We start from the raw sequence: 17,894 nt of genomic DNA, 5'->3' as shown, positions 1-17,894 counted from the left end.
GTATCAACTAGAGGTATACGTTTGTTGAACTACTGTGAGCAAAACCTTATTGACAATTGATACAGATGATCAAAAATCAAATGAAAGTCTCTAAAGAGAGATAAAATCGATCAGTGAGAAGAAAAATTGTTGAATCTGAGAAAAATGAAATTATTTCCACTCACATTTCACATCGATAGAAGTATATTCAGATGTCTTCCTTCCCAATGTATTTCCAGCTATACAGTAATACTGTCCAGAGTCAGAGGGCTCGATGGATCTGAAGGCAAGCTCGGGTTCTTTACTAAGAGGTGTTCTTCCATTTGTCTTGTACCAGACATACGTAGCTGCTGGGTTAGCATCACTGCTGCAGGTCAGAGTCACTGATCCGCCCTCCTTGATTTCACCAGAGGGACGCACTGACACAGAGGGAGGCTTTGGAGCATCTGGAGGAGGAAACAAAGGGAAATAAATACATGGAATTATTTCCTTCAAAGGCTGAAAAATTGACCAAATCAAAAACCTCAATGAATCTAATGCAGGGGCTTCTCAGTGAGTAGATGGCTTTAGTAGAGAGATGTTCTCAGCCACATTATCACTTTATGATCAGATCTAGACAAACGACACTATTTAAACAACCCCATTTCCTAAAAGAAACTGGCCAGATGTTTACCAATCTGCAAAACGTCTAACCTCTAATGTCTGCAAAGTGTCTAAAAACTGTGAAAACATTTCAGAAAAATATTTTTTCATATAAAATTGTCAAGACTTTGAAGACAACATCGTGTACAGTACATCAAATCATCAAAAGATTCTTAGAATTTTGAGAAATCCTCCGCTTAAGGGATGAGGCCAAAAATCCATATTAGATGCCTGTGAGCTTTGGTCCCCCAGACATTCAGGTAACATTCTGCCATTTAGATCACTGCACGGGCTCAGGAACACAGTTCACTGCACCATTCGCAAGTGCAGATTAAAGCTCAATGATGTAATGAAGAAGCCATATATATACAGAAGTATACAGGCATATAATAATAATAATAATAATAATAATAATAATAATAATAATAATAATAATAATAATAATAATAATAATAATGATAAATTTTATTTATGAGCGCTTTTCAAGTCACCCAAGGACACTTTACAATAGGATAAAACACTTAGTAAAACAATGGCAGAATAAGAACAATAAAATAAAAGCACAAGATAAAATTAACAAACAGTGGATTCACAGTGAATATGCAGATTTGAACAGATGAGTTTTGAGTTGGGATTTAAACTGGGGGAGAGAACCAATGTTTCTTATTTCTGGGGGCAGAGAGTTCCACAGCCTGGGAGCAGAGCAGCTGAAAGCTCTGCTTCCCATGGTGGTGAGGCGGAAGGAAGGTACAGTAAGCTGGATAGAAGAAGAAGAACGAAGTGAACGGGCAGAACAAGTGGTGGTTAACAGGTCAGAAAGGTAAGAAGGAGCGAGGTTATGAATGGCCTTGAAGGTGAGCAGAAGAAGTTTGAAAATTATCCGGAATTTCACAGGGAGCCAGTGAAGTTCCTGAAGAACAGGGGTGATGTGCTGGTAGGAGGGGGTTCTGGTGATAATGCGAGCAGCAGAGTTCTGAACTAGTTGAAGCTTATGGAGGGATTTTTGGGGGTGTTAGGGAGTTTTTATTGTTTTATTTGCTTATGCTTCAAAAGTTATGTTATACATATTTCACCAGACACAGTTTTCTGTAGAAACAGGAAGCTGACCCTGTGACACTGACATTTACCGAGACCAGTACAGAAATACATATCCGCAGAAGTTGACTTGCATTATATTATTCTTAGAAATTGACTTGAAACACACATACTTTGTGACACACACACACACATACACACACAGCTTACACACAGACAGCATCAGGACCTGCGTAACAGGAAATGTGATTAAATTTGCATATTGACGATGTAACCTATAAAAATAAACGAATACTGCAGTTCGGTGTGATTGCTCTCTGAGTAGTTCACCCGTGCAGCACGTTAATTATCTCGAGTGTCTCAGTGTTGATTATTCACCTGACTGTTTGTTAACTGTAAATCTCTGACAGGGGGAGACCATGCAAAAGAGAATTGCAGTAGTCAGTACGGGAGGTAACAAGACAAGAATGGACGTAGACTGGGTGGAAAGAGAAGGAAGCAATCTGTTAATGTTACGTAGATGGAAGTAGGCAGAATGGGTGAGATTATTGATGTGAGATTTATAGGAAAGTGAACTGTCTAGGATGACACCAAGGCTCTTAACCTGAGGAGAAGGGAAAACTGTGGAGTTATCGATGGTGAGTGAGAAATGGTTTGCCTTCAAAAGGTTCGATTTGGTGCCAATAAGGAGGATCTTAGTTTTATCCTAATTGAGCTTTAGAAAATTAGAGGTAAACCAGGATTTTAACTTGGATAGACATTCTGTAAGGGAAGAAGGTGGGAGGGAGGAATCAGGTTTGCAAGAGATATCTGGGTGTCATCAGCAAAACAGTGAAACTGAAGATCAAATTTGCTGAAGATGGTACCTAAAGAGAAGAGGGCCTAAAACTGAGCCTTGGGGTACACCAGAGGTGACGGGGAATAGACGAGAGCGGAATTATCTTAGTTGAATAAACTGGGAATGGTCGAGGAGATATGATTGAAACCAGGCGAGGGGTGTGTCAGAGATGCCGAGAGAGGAAAGTCTGCTTAGAAGGACAGAGTGAGAAATGGTGTCAAAGGCTGAGCTCAGATCTAAAAGGACGAGAATGGTGAGAAGACCAGAGTCAGCTCTGATTAGAAGATCGTTAGTGACTTTAAGTAGAGCAGTTTCGGTACTGTGACATGAGCGAAAACCAGATTGAAATCTCTCGTAGATGTTATTATTAACCAGGTGTAAATGAAGTTGAGCTGCAACCACTTTTTCGAGTATCTTAGAAATGAAGAGTAGATTGGAAATCGGCCGGAGGTTGTTAAAGTTGTTAGGATCTAAGGAAGGTTTTTTTCAGTATAGGAGTGACTAGAGCAGTCTTCAATAAGGAGGGAACGATACCGGTGGTGAGAGAAGAGTGAATGATAGCAGAAATGAGTGGGAGTAAAGAAGAGAGGCAGGATTTCACAAGCCCCGTGGGCATGGGGTCAAGATGACATGTGGCAGGCTTTGATTTACATATGAACTCAGAAATATCAGATAAATCAGGAAGATGAAAAGTGGGAAAACGGCTCAAAAAGGAGAAAAGGTTCTGGAGAGGGCGTAGACACAACATTTGATCTGAGTTGCTGGTGGATGTTATTGATTTTCGTAGTCCAGAACGGCATCAAGGAGTTGCAGGTTTCAGAGGAATAGAAGTGCGGTGGTAAAGCGTTGGGGGGTTGAATTAGTTTGTTGAGAACTGAAAACAGAGTCCTTGCATTACCCTCATAAGAACTGATAATACCAGAGTAGAAGCTTTGTTTGGCCTTGTTGATGGAGTCTTTATACTGAAGTACATGGTATTTATAGATTTCTGAATCAACAGTTAAACCAGATTTCTTATATTTACGCTCTAGCTGCCGAGCTCTGGCCTTCAGAGCTCGGAGGTCAGAGGTAAACCAGGGAGCAGAGCGAGCGAAGGAAACAGAGTGGGTTTTTACAGGAGCCAGAGAATCAAGGACCGTGCGTAGACAATTATTATAATATAACAACAAATCATCAGGATTAGAATAGAAGTCCGGAATCTGAACATTGTCCAAACTGGTAGTGAGAATGTCCATATCAATGTTCTTGATGTTGCGGAACGAGATGAGACGGGTTGGCTTGGTAGAAGAGCAGCAGAGAGTGAGATTAAATGAAAGGAGGAAGTGGTCAGTTATGGGGATTTCAGTAGCAGAAAGATTCGAGGGAGTATATACAGGTATATACAGGTATATACGGGTGTATACAGGTATATTTGGGTGTATACAGGTATATACAGGTATATACAGGTGTATACAGGTATATACAGGTATATATGGGTGTATACAAGTATATACAGGCATATACAGGTATATACGGGTGTATACAGGCATATACAGGTATATTTGGGTGTATACAGGTATATACAGGTATATACGGGTGTATACAGGTATATACAGGTATATATGGGTGTATACAAGTATATACAGGCATATACAGGTATATTTGGGTGTATACAGGCATATACAGGTATATACAGGTGTATACAGGTATATACAGGTATATATGGGTGTATACAAGTATATACAGGCATATACAGGTATATACGGGTGTATACAGGCATATACGGGTATATACGGGTGTATACAGGCATATACAGGTATATACAGGTGTATACAGCTTTGACATCATTCTCCTACACAGTTACTGATGTAAGGCCTTTTACCAGTGGGTGTTGAAAGGCGTTCCAATTGGAGGGTAATGCTAAACCACATACTTAATTTATTAGTTGATAGTGAAAGAGTCCAGGTGCTGAATTGAACTGTAAGACATCATTATACAAAAGCAATACAATAAAGATAACATCAGGACCAATGAGCAGCTAGAATCCTACATCAGAAGAGAATGAGACAACAGTCTCTTTCCAAAAGTCCAGCAACTTGTCTCCTCAATTCCCAGATGATTATGATTATTAAAAGAAGAAGAAACGTTACACAAAAAAAAAATCAGGGCCATGATCCAAGGTTTGGAGACATCCTGCCATCAAATTTAAAATGAGGGAGTGTTTTTCTCATTTTAGTTAGATTTAGATTTCTTTATATGTTCTATTGTAAATGAAATATGGCTTTGTGAGACTTTCAAATTATGCATTATGTTATTATGTACATTTTACTCCCAGCATTTTTAGATCTGGGGCTGAACTTCATGGTAGTGGTGCACCAGGAAAAAACGTCAGATCGTCTAAACCATGAACATGATACAGCAAATGTGGATGTGCACTGAAATGTTTACATAGTGTCATGAGAGAAAACATTTATTGTTTAGATTTATCATTTATCATGGCAACCAAATGGAAGTCAATGATCATGATTAGCTGACATGTGAAACTGTTTTATGTCTTAATTTTAGATGGAATGCATAGCATATAAAGATAATGGCAGCAGCTGAAATGAATTATGAAGCAGACAGAGATTAACAAAGCAGATGTTTGAGGTTAATTAATTTTGATTAGACATGAAGGGAATTTTCAAAAGTTGTTCTTAAAAAAACTAACATGTTCACCCACATTTGACATCAATGGAGGTATATTCAGATTTCTTCCTCCCCACTTTGTTCTGAGCTGTACAGTAATACTCTCCAGAGTCAGAGGGCTGGATGGAGCTGAAGGAGAGCTGCTGTTCATTACTGAGAGGTTTTTGACCATTCTTCTTGTACCAGGAGTATTGAGCTGCTGGATTAGCATCACTGCTACAGATCAGAGTCACTGATCCGCCCTCCCTGAATTCATTAGAAGGGCTCACCATCACTGACACAAACTTTGGAGCATCTGTGAGAAAAAACAATTGTGCAAATTATCACTAATTTGTTAAAATGATGAGGAATTTATAAAGTGTAACAGCTTGAAGTTTTGTACAGTAGTTGACCCTATTTTTTTTCTTCTAAACAAAGGTATAAGGCTGTAGAATTACTATAGAAATGTGACAAAGTTTTATGAAAGTTGATGCAGTATATAAAAAATTAAATAAAAATAAATCTTCTGAAGAGAGATTAAATCTCACTGTCATAGAGAGAAGTTATTGATGGATCTGAGAGAAATATATGAAATTATTTCCACTCACAGTTCACTTTAATAGAAACATATTCAGATGTCGTCCCCACTGTATTAGCAGCTATACAGTAATACTGTCCAGAGTCAGAGGGCTCGATGGATCTGAAGACAAGCTGTGGTTCTTTACTGAGAGGTGTCCTTCCATTTGTCTTGTACCAGACAAACGTAGCTGCTGGGTTAGCTTCACTGCTACAGGTCAGAGTGACTGAAGTGCCCTCTTTGATTTCACCAGAGGGACGCACTGAGACAGAGGGAGGCTTTGGACCATCTGCAGGAGAAAGCAAAGAAAAATGACAGCATTGTATCTTTTTTTTAAAGATCCCCTCCGCATATCACTACCTTATGGTGGTAGAGGGGTTTATGTGTCCCAGGGAACCCAGGGGCTATGTTGTCCAGGGGCTTCTGCCCCCTGGTAGGGTCTCCCATGGCAAAATGGTCCTTGGTGAAGGACTAGACAAAGAGCGATTTAGAAGTTCACCCTGCCCAGTATAGGGTTACCGGGGCCCCGTCCTGGAGCCAGGCCTGGGGAAGCTGCCCAAAGGCGAGTGTATGGTGGCCGGGCCTTAGTCCACAGGGCTGAGCCGGGCACAGCCCAAAAGAGAGACATGGGCCCATCCTCCTGCAGGCCCACCACCTGCAGGAGACGCCGTAGGGGTCGGGTGCATTTTGTGCCAGCAGCAGCCAGGAGCAGAGGTCCTGGCAGACCGATCCACTGGGAATGCTGGACATCGGCCCCAGTCCACGAGATCTTCAACACACAGAGCTCTACTTGCATTGAGTGAAGCGCTGCTGACTTGAACTGAGAAAATTGTTGGGTGGTGGAAGGAATACTTCGAGGACCTCCTTAATCCCACTGGCACGTCTTTTGTTGAGGAAGCAGAGTCTGGGAATGAGGGGGATGACTCGCCAATCTCTATGGGCAAGATAACTGAGGCAGTTAAACAACTCCTCGGTGGCAGAGCCCCTGCAGTAAATGAAGTCTTCCCTGAGTTCCTAAAGGCTCTGGATGCTGTCCAGGGCTGTCCAGGTTGACACGTCTCTACAATGTTGCATGGAGGTTGGATTGACAGACTGGGGTGGTGGTTCCCATCTTCAAGAAAGGGGACCGGAGGGTGTGATGGTTGAATTATTGATCAGATTAAAGACAAAAGCTTAGCCACATTATGATTTGATGAAAAAATGAAACAAATTACCACAATATCTAAAAAAGGGTCTATGGACAATGTGAATCAAAATGAATGTAATGATTTGCAAATCTCAAACACTGACACTCATGAGCTGAAGGTTTCCTAAACGCCCTGTTTTACTCACATTTCACATCAACAGAAATGTTTGTAGGTGTTGATGTTCCCAGCCTGTTCTCAGCTGTACAGTAATACTCTCCAGAGTCAGCAGGCTGGATGGACTTGAAGGAGAGCTGTGAATCTGTACTCACAGATGTTTGATTGTTCATCTTGTACCAGACATATGTAGCTGCTGGGTTAGCTTCACTGACACAGGTCAGAGTCACTGAAGTGCCCTCCTTGATTTCACCAGACGGACTCACTGACACAGAGGGAGGCTTTGGAGCATCTGGAGGAGAAAACACAGGGAGGTAACTGTAGTTTGAATTTCTGACCAAATCAACTAACTGTGTAAGTGTACAATGACACAAGTAAAGAGTTCTGGATGGTGTTAGCAGGAACGTCAACATCCTCATTATGATATTTCCATACTAATGGTAAACAAGAAATTACAAGATCAAAAATACAGATACTGAAAATAATAATGATTGCCTTATACTGGAGTTTTTATTGACCAGACATAACTGAGTGACAAGCAGGATACAGGCAAAGTCTATCACGGCACAAATACAGACTGAAACATTGACATCTGAATCACCAGTTAAACTAACAAGCAGGTTTTTGGACAGACTTCACAGATAGGCTTTGACTGACCAGGAAGTTTCAGCCCAGAACCTTCTTATAATAAGTCGACAATGATGACCACTGTATCAACCTGATTCCACCATAAGTACTGACATTTATTTCTTCTCGAGAAAGAGGAATCACAGAAAACTTTCTGGAAAACTGCAGTCCTCAAAGGATGAAAATGTTAAAAAATATATTTTACAAATTTTGATTGAAAAATGTACCTTAGAGGAAATCTTACTATCAGAGTCCTAAATGTCAATTTGTTTTCTTAGTGAGGAAGATAATATAGGTCATATTATGTTTTTAAACGTCATGGAGCCAAGATGAGGTTTTACTTATCAATAGTCACTGAATCACCAGCACAGAGTCAAAGTCGGGCTCTCCTCTAAGTGACCTGTGATAAGTTTATAACCATAAATAGAAGACAAGATGAAGATGAAAAGTACCTTTCATATTTCTGATTGACTGACCAGAACAGCACAGTAACACTGTGTGCTAAAAATGTAACACAAAAAAGAAAAATAACGTTTTATCTTAATTTGCTCTGCTCAGGGAGAGACAGCAGCTGTCTGCAATCATGAAGCAGGCAGACCCAAAGAAAGATGATATTATAGACCAACATATGTAGAAATACTGACAGACATGTTGAAACCTGCTTTTGTGAAAATTGTTTGACTTACATTTCACAACAATAGTGATGGATTTAAATGTTGACCCCAGCTTGTTCACAGCTCTGCAGTAATACTCTCCAGAGTCAGAGGACTGGATGGAGTTGAAGATGAGCTGTGGGTTTTTGCCGAGTGCTTGGCTGTTCCTCTTGTACCAGACAAACGTAGCTGCTGGGTTAGCATCACTGCTACAGGTCAGAGTCACTCCAGTGCCCTCTGTGATTTCACCAGACGGACTCACTGACACAGAGGGAGGCTTTGGATCATCTGGAGGAAACACAGGCAGACAACAGCATGTTTATTAGTTCCTTCAAAAGTTGAATTATTAAACAGATCAAACAACTCAACGAATCTAATGCTACAGGAGCTTCTCAGTGAGGAGACATGAAGGGAATTTTCAAACATTTTTCTTAAAAAATGTACCCACATTTGACATCAATGGAGGTATATTCAGATTTCTTCCTCCCCACTTTGTTCTGAACTGTACAGTAATACTCTCCAGAGTCAGAGGACTGGATGGAGCTGAAGGAGAGCTGCTGTTCACTACTGAGAGGCTTTTGTCCATTCTTCTTGTACCAGGAGTATTGAGCTGCTGGATTAGCATCACTGCTACAGGTCAGAGTCACTGATCCGCCCTCCCTGAATTCATTAGAAGGGCTCACCATCACTGACACAAACTTTGGAGCATCTGCGAGAAAAAACATCATTGTTGAAATGTTGTGAAATTGACATAATGTAACAGCCAAAAGTGTAACATTTAAACTTATTTTTTTCTGCAGAGAAGGAGTTTAAGGCTGTAGAATTGCTAAAGGAATGAAGTTTTATGACAACTCATGCAGTATATAAAAAATAAAATAAAATAAAAATATCTGAAGGGAGATTAAATCTCACTATCACAGAGAGAAGTTATTGATGGATTTCAAAGAAATATATGACATTTTTTCCACTCACAGTTCACTTTAATAGAAATATATTCAGATGTTGTCCCCACTGTATTAGCAGCTATACAGTAATACTGTCCAGAGTCAGAGGGCTCGATGGATCTGAAGACAAGCTGTGGTTCTTTACTGAGAGGTGTCCTTCCATTTGTCTTGTACCAGACAAACGTAGCTGCTGGGTTAGCATCACTGCTACAGGTCAGAGTGACTGAAGTGCCCTCTTTGATTTCACCAGACGGACGCACTGACACAGAGGGAGGCTTTGGAGCATCTGCAGGAGAAAGCAAAGGGAAATAATAGCAAGGTATTGTTTTGATCAAAGCTCAAATTATTGATTAGATCAAAGACTAAATCTAAGCCGACTCATTGAATTGATGATATGAATAAATGGCATTATTTACCACAATATCTGAAATGGGATACTATACACAATGTGAATCAAAACACTGACATCTCAAACACTGACAACCATGACGCCCTGTTTTACTCACATTTCACATCAACAGAAATGTTTGTAGGTGTTGATGTTCCCAGCCTGTTCTCAGCTGTACAGTAATACTCTCCAGAGTCAGCAGGCTGGATGGACTTGAAGGAGAGCTGTGAATCTGTACTGACAGGTGTTTGATTGTTCATCTTGTACCAGACATACGTAGCTGCTGGGTTAGCATCACTGCTACAGGTCAGAGTCACTGAAGTGCCCTCTGTGATTTCACCAGAAGGACTCACTGACACAGAGGGAGGCTTTGGAGCATCTGCAGGAGAAAACACAGGGAAGTAACTGTAGTTTGAATTTCTGATCAAATCAACTAACTGTGTAAGTGTACATAGACAGGACAGAAGAGTTCTGGATGGTGTTAGCACGAATGTTAACGTCCTCAGACTGGTAAGTTGCGAAGTCTTTGTTGTCGAGTCTGACAGCAGACTTATGGCATTTCCATAACTTATATCACAGTTTACTTCACTAATTGTAAACAAGAAATTATGAGAACAAAAAAAATGCTGTTATGAAAATTGTTTGACCTACATTTCACATCAATAGTGATGGATTTAAGTGTTGACCCCAGCTTGTTCACAGCTCTACAGTAATACTCTCCAGAGTCAGAGGACTGGATGGAGCTGAAGATGAGCTGTGGGTTTTTGCCGAGTGGTTGGCTGTTCTTCTTGTACCAGACATACGTAGCTGCTGGGTTAGCATCACTGCTACAGGTCAGAGTCACTGCAGTGCCCTCTGTGATTTCACCAGACGGACTCACTGACACAGAGGGAGGCTTTGGATCATCTGGAGGAAACACAGGGAGACAAAAGCATGTTATTAGTTCCTTCAAAGGTTGAATTATTAAACAGATCAAACAACTCAATGAACCTGATGCTACAGAAGTTCTCAGTGAGGAGATTTGGATGGTGTTATCAGAGAGATGTTCCCATCTACACTATGACTTTAAGATTTGATGAAATTGGACTATTTACATGATTCAGCAGATGTGGATGTGCACTGAAATGTTTATAAGTTGGCATGCAAGAAAAAAACTAATGAAGAAAATTGAATTTATCCTTTTTAAAGAAGTTACATCTGTAAAAGGTGTAAAAGGTTAATATACTGAAAGGTACATTTTGAAAAATCACAACGTTTTTATCATTTCACTACTTGATGGAAGTCAATGATCATGATTACCTGATATGTGAAATAGTTTTGTGCATTGATTTCAAAGGGAATATGTGGCATATAAAAATGCAATAAATGGAGCAGTTCAGTGATCGACAGTAGCTGAAATGAATTATGAAACAGACAGAGATTAACAAAGCAAATGTTTGAGGTTAATCAATTTTAATTATACACGAAGGGATTTTAGAAAGTTTTTCTTAAAACAAATAAACTTGTTCACCCACATTTGACATCAATGGAGGTATATTCAGATTTCTTCCTCCCCACTTTGTTCTGAGCTCTACAGTAATACTCTCCAGAGTCAGAGGGCTGGATGGAGCTGAAGGAGAGCTGCTGTTCATTACTGAGAGGTTTTTGACCATTCTTCTTGTACCAGGAGTATTGAGCTGCTGGATTAGCATCACTGCTACAGATCAGAGTCACTGATCCGCCCTCCCTGAATTCATTAGAAGGGTTCACCATCACTGACAGAAACTTTGGAGCATCTGTGTGAAAAACAGTTGTGCAAATGATCAGTAATTTGTTAAAATGATGAGGAATTTATAAAGTGTAACAGCTCGAAGTCTTGTGCAGTAGTTGAATCTATTTATTTTCTTCTTAGCAAAGATATAAAGTTGTAGAATTACTACAGAAATGAGCCGAAGTTTTATGACAACCTATGCAGTATATAAAAAACTTTAAAAAAAAATTTATCCTCTGAAGGGAGATTAAATCTCACTGTCATAGAGAGAAGTTATTGATGGATCTGAGAGAAATATATGAAATTATTTCCACTCACAGTTCACATTAATAGAAATATATTCAGATGTCGTCCCCACTGTATTAGCAGCTATACAGTAATACTGTCCAGAGTCAGAGGGCTCGATGGATCTGAAGACAAGCTGTGGTTCTTTACTGAGAGGTGTCCTTCCATTTGTCTTGTACCAGACAAACGTAGCTGCTGGGTTAGCTTCACTGCTACAGGTCAGAGTGACTGAAGTGCCCTCTTTGATTTCACCAGAGGGACGCACTGAGACAGAGGGAGGCTTTGGAGCATCTGCAGGAGAAAACAAAGGGATTCAATATCCTATAATTTCCTTCAAAGTTTGAATTATTGATCAGATAATGATGAAATTTCAGCCACATCATTTAGTTGATTAGCAAACAACATTATTTACCCCAGCATCTTAAATAGAATACTATAGACAATGTGAATCAAAATGAATATCATGATTTGAAAATCTCAAACACTGACAACCATGACGCCCTGTTTTACTCACATTTCACATCAACGGAAATGTTTGTAGGTGTTGATGTTCCCAGCCTGTTCTCAGCTGTACAGTAATACTCTCCAGAGTCAGCAGGCTGGATGGACTTGAAGGAGAGCTGTGAATCTGTACTGACAGGTGTTTGATTGTTCATCTTGTACCAGACATACGTAGCTGCTGGGTTAGCATCACTGCTACAGGTCAGAGTCACTGAAGTGCCCTCTGTGATTTCACCAGAAGGACTCACTGACACAGAGGGAGGCTTTGGAGCATCTGCAGGAGAAAACACAGAGAGGTAACTGCAGTTTGAATTTCTGACCAAATCAACTAACTGTGTAAGTTTACAATGAGAGGAGTGAAGAGTTCTGGATGGTGTTAGCAGGAACACATGAAGATATTCCCATAACATATATTATCAGAGTTTGCCTTACTAATGATAAACAACAAACTATTGGAACAAATATCCAATTCTGAAAACAATAATGATTGCCTTATAATGGAGGTTTTATTGACCAGATGTAACTGGGTAAGAAGCAGGATACAGGCAATACAGACAGAGCCTATCACAGCACAAATTTACACTCAAACATCTGCATCTTTATCAACAGTTCAACTAACAAGCAGGTTTTTGAACTCTGACAAATCTATGTAGATTTCACAGAAAGGCTTTGACTGACCAGGAAGTTTCAACCCAGAACCTTCTGCAGATACAGCCTCTTCGCATTTCCTGCTCTTAGCCAGGTCAGCTAGCTGCCAGCTGCTAGGACTCTCCCCTTCTTCTCTTGGGGCATATCTATTTTCCACTATGAACACTCAATTGCAGAGTGTCATTGAAAGATGGCACTTCCTTCACAAATGTTTGACTTAGATAATCACCTATAAAAGTACCTAAATGCTTGCTCAAAGATAGTCTTGGATTATTGTGATTTTCTTAGTGCTTTTGTAGGGTCTTTAACTTTTGCAGTGTAAAATGCCTTAATGGTCAAACTGACTGCAATCACCAAAAGTATTTCCAGCAAATAGTTCTTCATTCATGCATTTCAATCTTATCAAATAAAGAGATCAAATTAAAAATTAAATTAAATAACTTAAAGAAATTTCAGTCTTCCTCAAAGATCCAAAACCAGATGTGGAGGTTATGTCTGCCACTATTACAACAACATTCTTCAGTTTTGTTTGCTGGGTTGTTACTTGTTCAGACTTTTGTTTATACTATGAACATGTCTTATATTTTTCTGTTAGGCTACAACTGTTAGATTTATGCTTCATATTTCTTTAAACTCTGATATTTGTCCGAAGGTTTTGAGCCGCCCATCACTTATCTGAATTTTGCATAAGAGAGGACAGACTTTCACCTACTGCATGTTTCTAAAGTGCTCTCCAGGTTTTATGAAGGTGTTTCAATGTTGTTCTTTGGACATTGGTTGTTTTTTTTAATCATCTTCAGTCCGGTCCTAGTATCTGAAGGGGAATTTTTTTTCAAGCTGTGTTATGACCTTGCAACCGTGGTGGAAATTAAAGTCTATTAGTGCCAGTGCTTTGGGTCCCTCTCCCACAGCAGCATTTCACTGACCTTGTTAATCACTCAAAGTGTTTAGAACAGAGCCAGACATATTTCTGGCATATTTCTTTAGACCAGAATACACACGCACATGGATGTTGTTGAGCAATCAGAGTGTTTCTGTCTGCGCATTAATTGCTGGATATTCCAGGATCCAGCAATTTAATGCTTTCATGTTTAGAAACTTAAGTCAGCAATAACCATCGAGTGCAAGTATCACTTTCTGTCTTCTACCTTGCTTTTCTTGGTGTATGTTATGGCCCTAGCAGGGCCTCCTGACACGGTTGATCTGATATCCTCGTGTTGGTGTTGTTCCCAGATCATCATACTAAATGTTGTTCCAGGATCAACATTGCAAGTGACCAATCAGAATGTTGTGACGTCATACTTTTGCGACTTCGGGTAAAACCGGCATAAAACAAAAAACTGTACTTAAGCTGCGAGAAACCGCCTCTGTCCGCCGATCAACGGACCCTGACCCTAAACCTAACCCTAACCGTAACCCTTTAATAAACAGTAAGCAGAATTGATATTGTCCATGCAACATTGGAATTTCATAAATGCACGAATGGCTTGGTGCGCAAAAGAATAACGTCACAACAATGTGATTGGTCACTTGCAATGTTGAACCTGGAACAACATTTTCATGATGGTCTGGGAACAACACCAACACGAGGATATCAGATCATCCTCCTGAAACTGTCCTTGTGTGGGTGTGGTGGTGTTCTCTCTCCGCCTCCTCCTCTCTTGCTCCACCCCTCTGTCTCTCTCTCACTCTTCTCTCTCCCCAGGACACAGCTCTTGTTCATTGGCCTCGTTTACCACCTGGGCTCAGTCAGCAATCACTTCTCTGAGGTTATATAAGCTGGAGATGAACTGTATGTGTGGTGGTTTTTCCCCTGTGGCTCTACACCAGTTCTCTAGGTGTTGGAAAGGGTCCTTTGTGTGTCTGTCATGCCTGTGTTGAGGAGTTAAGTTGAGTGAGTAGACGGGCTTGTGGGCCCCAGAAGTGTCTCCTTTATTTGTTAGGTGGTTTTTTCCTTTGTTGCTGCAACTGCTTCCTTTGTTTCTTTGCATTATTGATAAAACGGTGTTGCTGGCTCTTTTGGTCAAGATTATTTGTAATAAAGCTATATTATATATTGACTGTCTGGTTTCCTTTTCATTCCATTCTGGACCCACTTGTTACCGATCCCCACACTCACATCCCTAGACCTCTTAGTGGTGACGTAACAGTGTACACAGCCTCTATTTGCTGCAAGCAAATATCTATATATGAGTATTCAATTGAAATGTTCAATATTAAGATTCTTTCAGAATTAGAGTCCCTGAACAATTTAAAAGATAAGAAGTTTAAGTGTAACAAGCCTGTAAATGAATGTTCCCCCACACAATAAGAAATATACATGATTATAAACTTCAGGGAGCCTAGATTACCCTTTATTTATCAACAGTTATTGAATCACTGGCTCAAAGTCAGGCTCTGAACTAAGTGACCTGTGACGAATGTTGAAAGTCTTTGTGAAAATCGTGTGACTTACATTTCACATCAATAGTGATGGATTTAAGTTTTGACCCCAGCTTGTTCACAGCTCTACAGTAATACTCTTCAGAGTCAGAGGACTGGATGGAGCTGAAGATGAGCTGTGGGTTTTTGCTGAGTGGTTGGCTGTTCCTCTTGTACCAGACATACGTAGCAGCTGGGTTAGCATCACTGCTACAGGTCAGAGTCACTGCAGTGCCCTCTGTGATTTCACCAGATGGACTCACTGACACAGAGGGAGACTTTGGGTTGTCTGGAGGAAACACAGGGAGACAAAAGCATGTTATTAGTTCCTTCAAAGGTTGAATTATTAAACAGATCAAACAACTCAATGAACCTGATGCTACTGGAGCTTCTCAGTAATGAGATTTGGATGGTGTTATCAGAGAGATGTTCTCAGTCCCATTGTAACTTTATGATCTGAATAAATGGCAAAATGTTCTAAACAAAACAAGGCTAAAAAAGCTGTTTTACTCACATTTCACATCAACAGAAATGTTTGTAGGTGTTGATGTTCCCAGCCTGTTCTCAGCTGTACAGTAATACTCTCCAGAGTCAGCAGGCTGGATGGACTTGAAGGAGAGCTGTGAATCTGTACTGACAGGTGTTTGATTGTTCATCTTGTACCAGACATATGCAGCTGCTGGGTTAGCATCACTGCTACAGGTCAGAGTCACTGAAACGTTCTCCTTGATTTCACCAGAAGGACTCACTGACACAGAGGGAGGCTTTGGAGCATCTGGAAGAGAAAACTCAGGAAAATAACTGTAGTTTGAATTTCTGACCAAATCAACTAACTGTGTAAGTGTACAATAACAGGAGTGAAGGGTTCTGGATGTTGTTAGCAGCAATGTCGTCATCCTCAGACATACTGTGACTGAATGAGTGGATCAAATTACAGTTCATTTCTGGGAACATGAAGGCCAGTTCAAACTTTCCACCATCACTGTGTCAGTAAAGGAAAGATTTGCAGATTGTCTAGAAACCACAGACAGATGTGTTTTACAGAAGCTTCGATAATTTTACTTCTAATTGGAAAAAACAATATGCTTAACAGCATGTGTGGCTTTGTGACATATTTCTCTTTTAGTTTGCATTTCTAGGCATACATCAGGGTTTGGTTTGATTATGTAAACAACAAATGAGAAGAACAAAAATACACAAACTAAATAAAGACTGCTTTATACTGGAGATCTTCTGGACCAGCTACTGTAGTTAAAAACACTGAAATCAGTTTTATGTAGTAAAGTTCAGGTCTTCAAGTATGTGTTGTGAGTAAAACAGAGAGAGAGCACTGTGGTATGAAACTGTTCCAGCCGCCAGGGGACACCATGTTTCATCTTTGACAGATGCAGTTTTCTGGCATTCAGTACAGATCATCTACAGATGGAGAACAGATGATCATATATGTTTTTAAACTTGATAGATCCTAGACTTTCCCTTCATTTTTAGCAGCTGTTGAATCACCAGTCACAGCCGCGCTCTGCTCTATCTGACCTGTGCTAAATGTAACAGCAGCTGACTGTAAACATGAAGCAGACAGACCAGAAGAAAAATGATATTATAGACAAGCATGTAGAAATATTTACAGACATTTTTGTGAAAATTATTTGACTTACATTTCACATCAATAGCGATGGATTTAAGTTTTGACCCCAGCTTGTTCACAGCTGTACAGTAATACTGTCCAGAGTCAGAGGACTGGATGGAGCTGAAGGAGAGCTGCCGTTCATTACTGAGAGGTTTTTGTCCATTCTTCTTGTACCAGGAGTATTGAGCTGCTGGGTTAGCATCACTGCTACAGGTCAGAGTCACTCCAGTGCCCTCCTTGATTTCACCAGAAGGACTCACTGACACAGAGGGAAGCTTTGGATCATCTGGAGGAAACACAGGCAGACAACAGCATGTTTATTAGTTCCTTCAAAGGTTGAATTATTAAACAGATCAAACAACACAGAAAGTATTTATCATTTTCACAACTAAATGGAAGTCAATGATCATGATCGGCTGACATGTGAAATCGTTTTATGTCTTAATTTTAAAGGATATATGCAAATATATCCTTTAAAATTAAGACATAAAACGATTTCCCAAAGATGTTGCATATAAACATAGAAGAAATGGAGCAGTTCAGGGATCGACAGCAGCTGAAATGAATTATGAAGTGGAGAGAGAAGAACAAAGCAGATGTTTGAGGACAAATATTTTTTCAAAATACATGAATACATTTTTGGAAACTTGTTCACCCACATTTGACATCAATGGAGGTATATTCAGATTTCTTCCTCCCCACTTTGTTCTGAACTGTACAGTAATACTCTCCAGAGTCAGATGGCTGAATGGAGTTGAAGGAGAGCTGCTGTTCACTACTGAGAGGCTTTTGTCCATTCTTCTTGTACCAGGAGTATTGAGCTGCTGGATTAGCATCACTGCTACAGGTCAGAGTCACTGATCCGCCCTCCCTGAATTCATTAGAAGGGCTCACCATCACTGACACAAACTTTGGAGCATCTGCGAGACAAACCACCATTGGGCAAATGATGTGGAATTAAAAAGATTTTAACAACTGGAACTCTAGTGTTTTATTATCAAATTTTACATCAGAGGTACAGTATAAGATTGC

General features: G+C 40.1%; 1 protein-coding gene across 1 annotated transcript in view; it reads right to left on the bottom strand.

Moving 5' to 3' along the window:
- Positions 1-17,894, bottom strand: part of LOC113024542 (hemicentin-1-like) — a 54,375-nt gene that overhangs the window by 32,334 nt on the left and 4,147 nt on the right. The window contains exons 6-21 of the mRNA XM_080302613.1: positions 17,522-17,782; positions 16,891-17,148; positions 15,750-16,010; positions 15,270-15,524; positions 12,180-12,440; positions 11,699-11,956; positions 11,145-11,405; positions 10,282-10,536; positions 9,749-10,009; positions 9,271-9,528; positions 8,747-9,007; positions 8,332-8,586; positions 7,050-7,310; positions 5,749-6,006; positions 5,196-5,456; positions 165-425 (exon numbers count right to left, since the gene is read on the bottom strand). Coding sequence (XP_080158739.1) covers positions 165-425; positions 5,196-5,456; positions 5,749-6,006; positions 7,050-7,310; positions 8,332-8,586; positions 8,747-9,007; positions 9,271-9,528; positions 9,749-10,009; positions 10,282-10,536; positions 11,145-11,405; positions 11,699-11,956; positions 12,180-12,440; positions 15,270-15,524; positions 15,750-16,010; positions 16,891-17,148; positions 17,522-17,782 — 4,146 coding nt within the window. The remainder of the gene's footprint in view (positions 1-164; positions 426-5,195; positions 5,457-5,748; positions 6,007-7,049; positions 7,311-8,331; positions 8,587-8,746; positions 9,008-9,270; positions 9,529-9,748; positions 10,010-10,281; positions 10,537-11,144; positions 11,406-11,698; positions 11,957-12,179; positions 12,441-15,269; positions 15,525-15,749; positions 16,011-16,890; positions 17,149-17,521; positions 17,783-17,894) is intronic.

This window comes from Astatotilapia calliptera, chromosome 6 (assembly GCF_964374335.1).
Source record: "Astatotilapia calliptera chromosome 6, fAstCal68.1, whole genome shotgun sequence".
NCBI classification, from domain to species: domain Eukaryota; kingdom Metazoa; phylum Chordata; class Actinopteri; order Cichliformes; family Cichlidae; genus Astatotilapia; species Astatotilapia calliptera.
The sequence above is the reverse complement of the archived record's forward strand: the minus strand, read 5'-3'. Positions and strand labels throughout refer to the sequence as shown.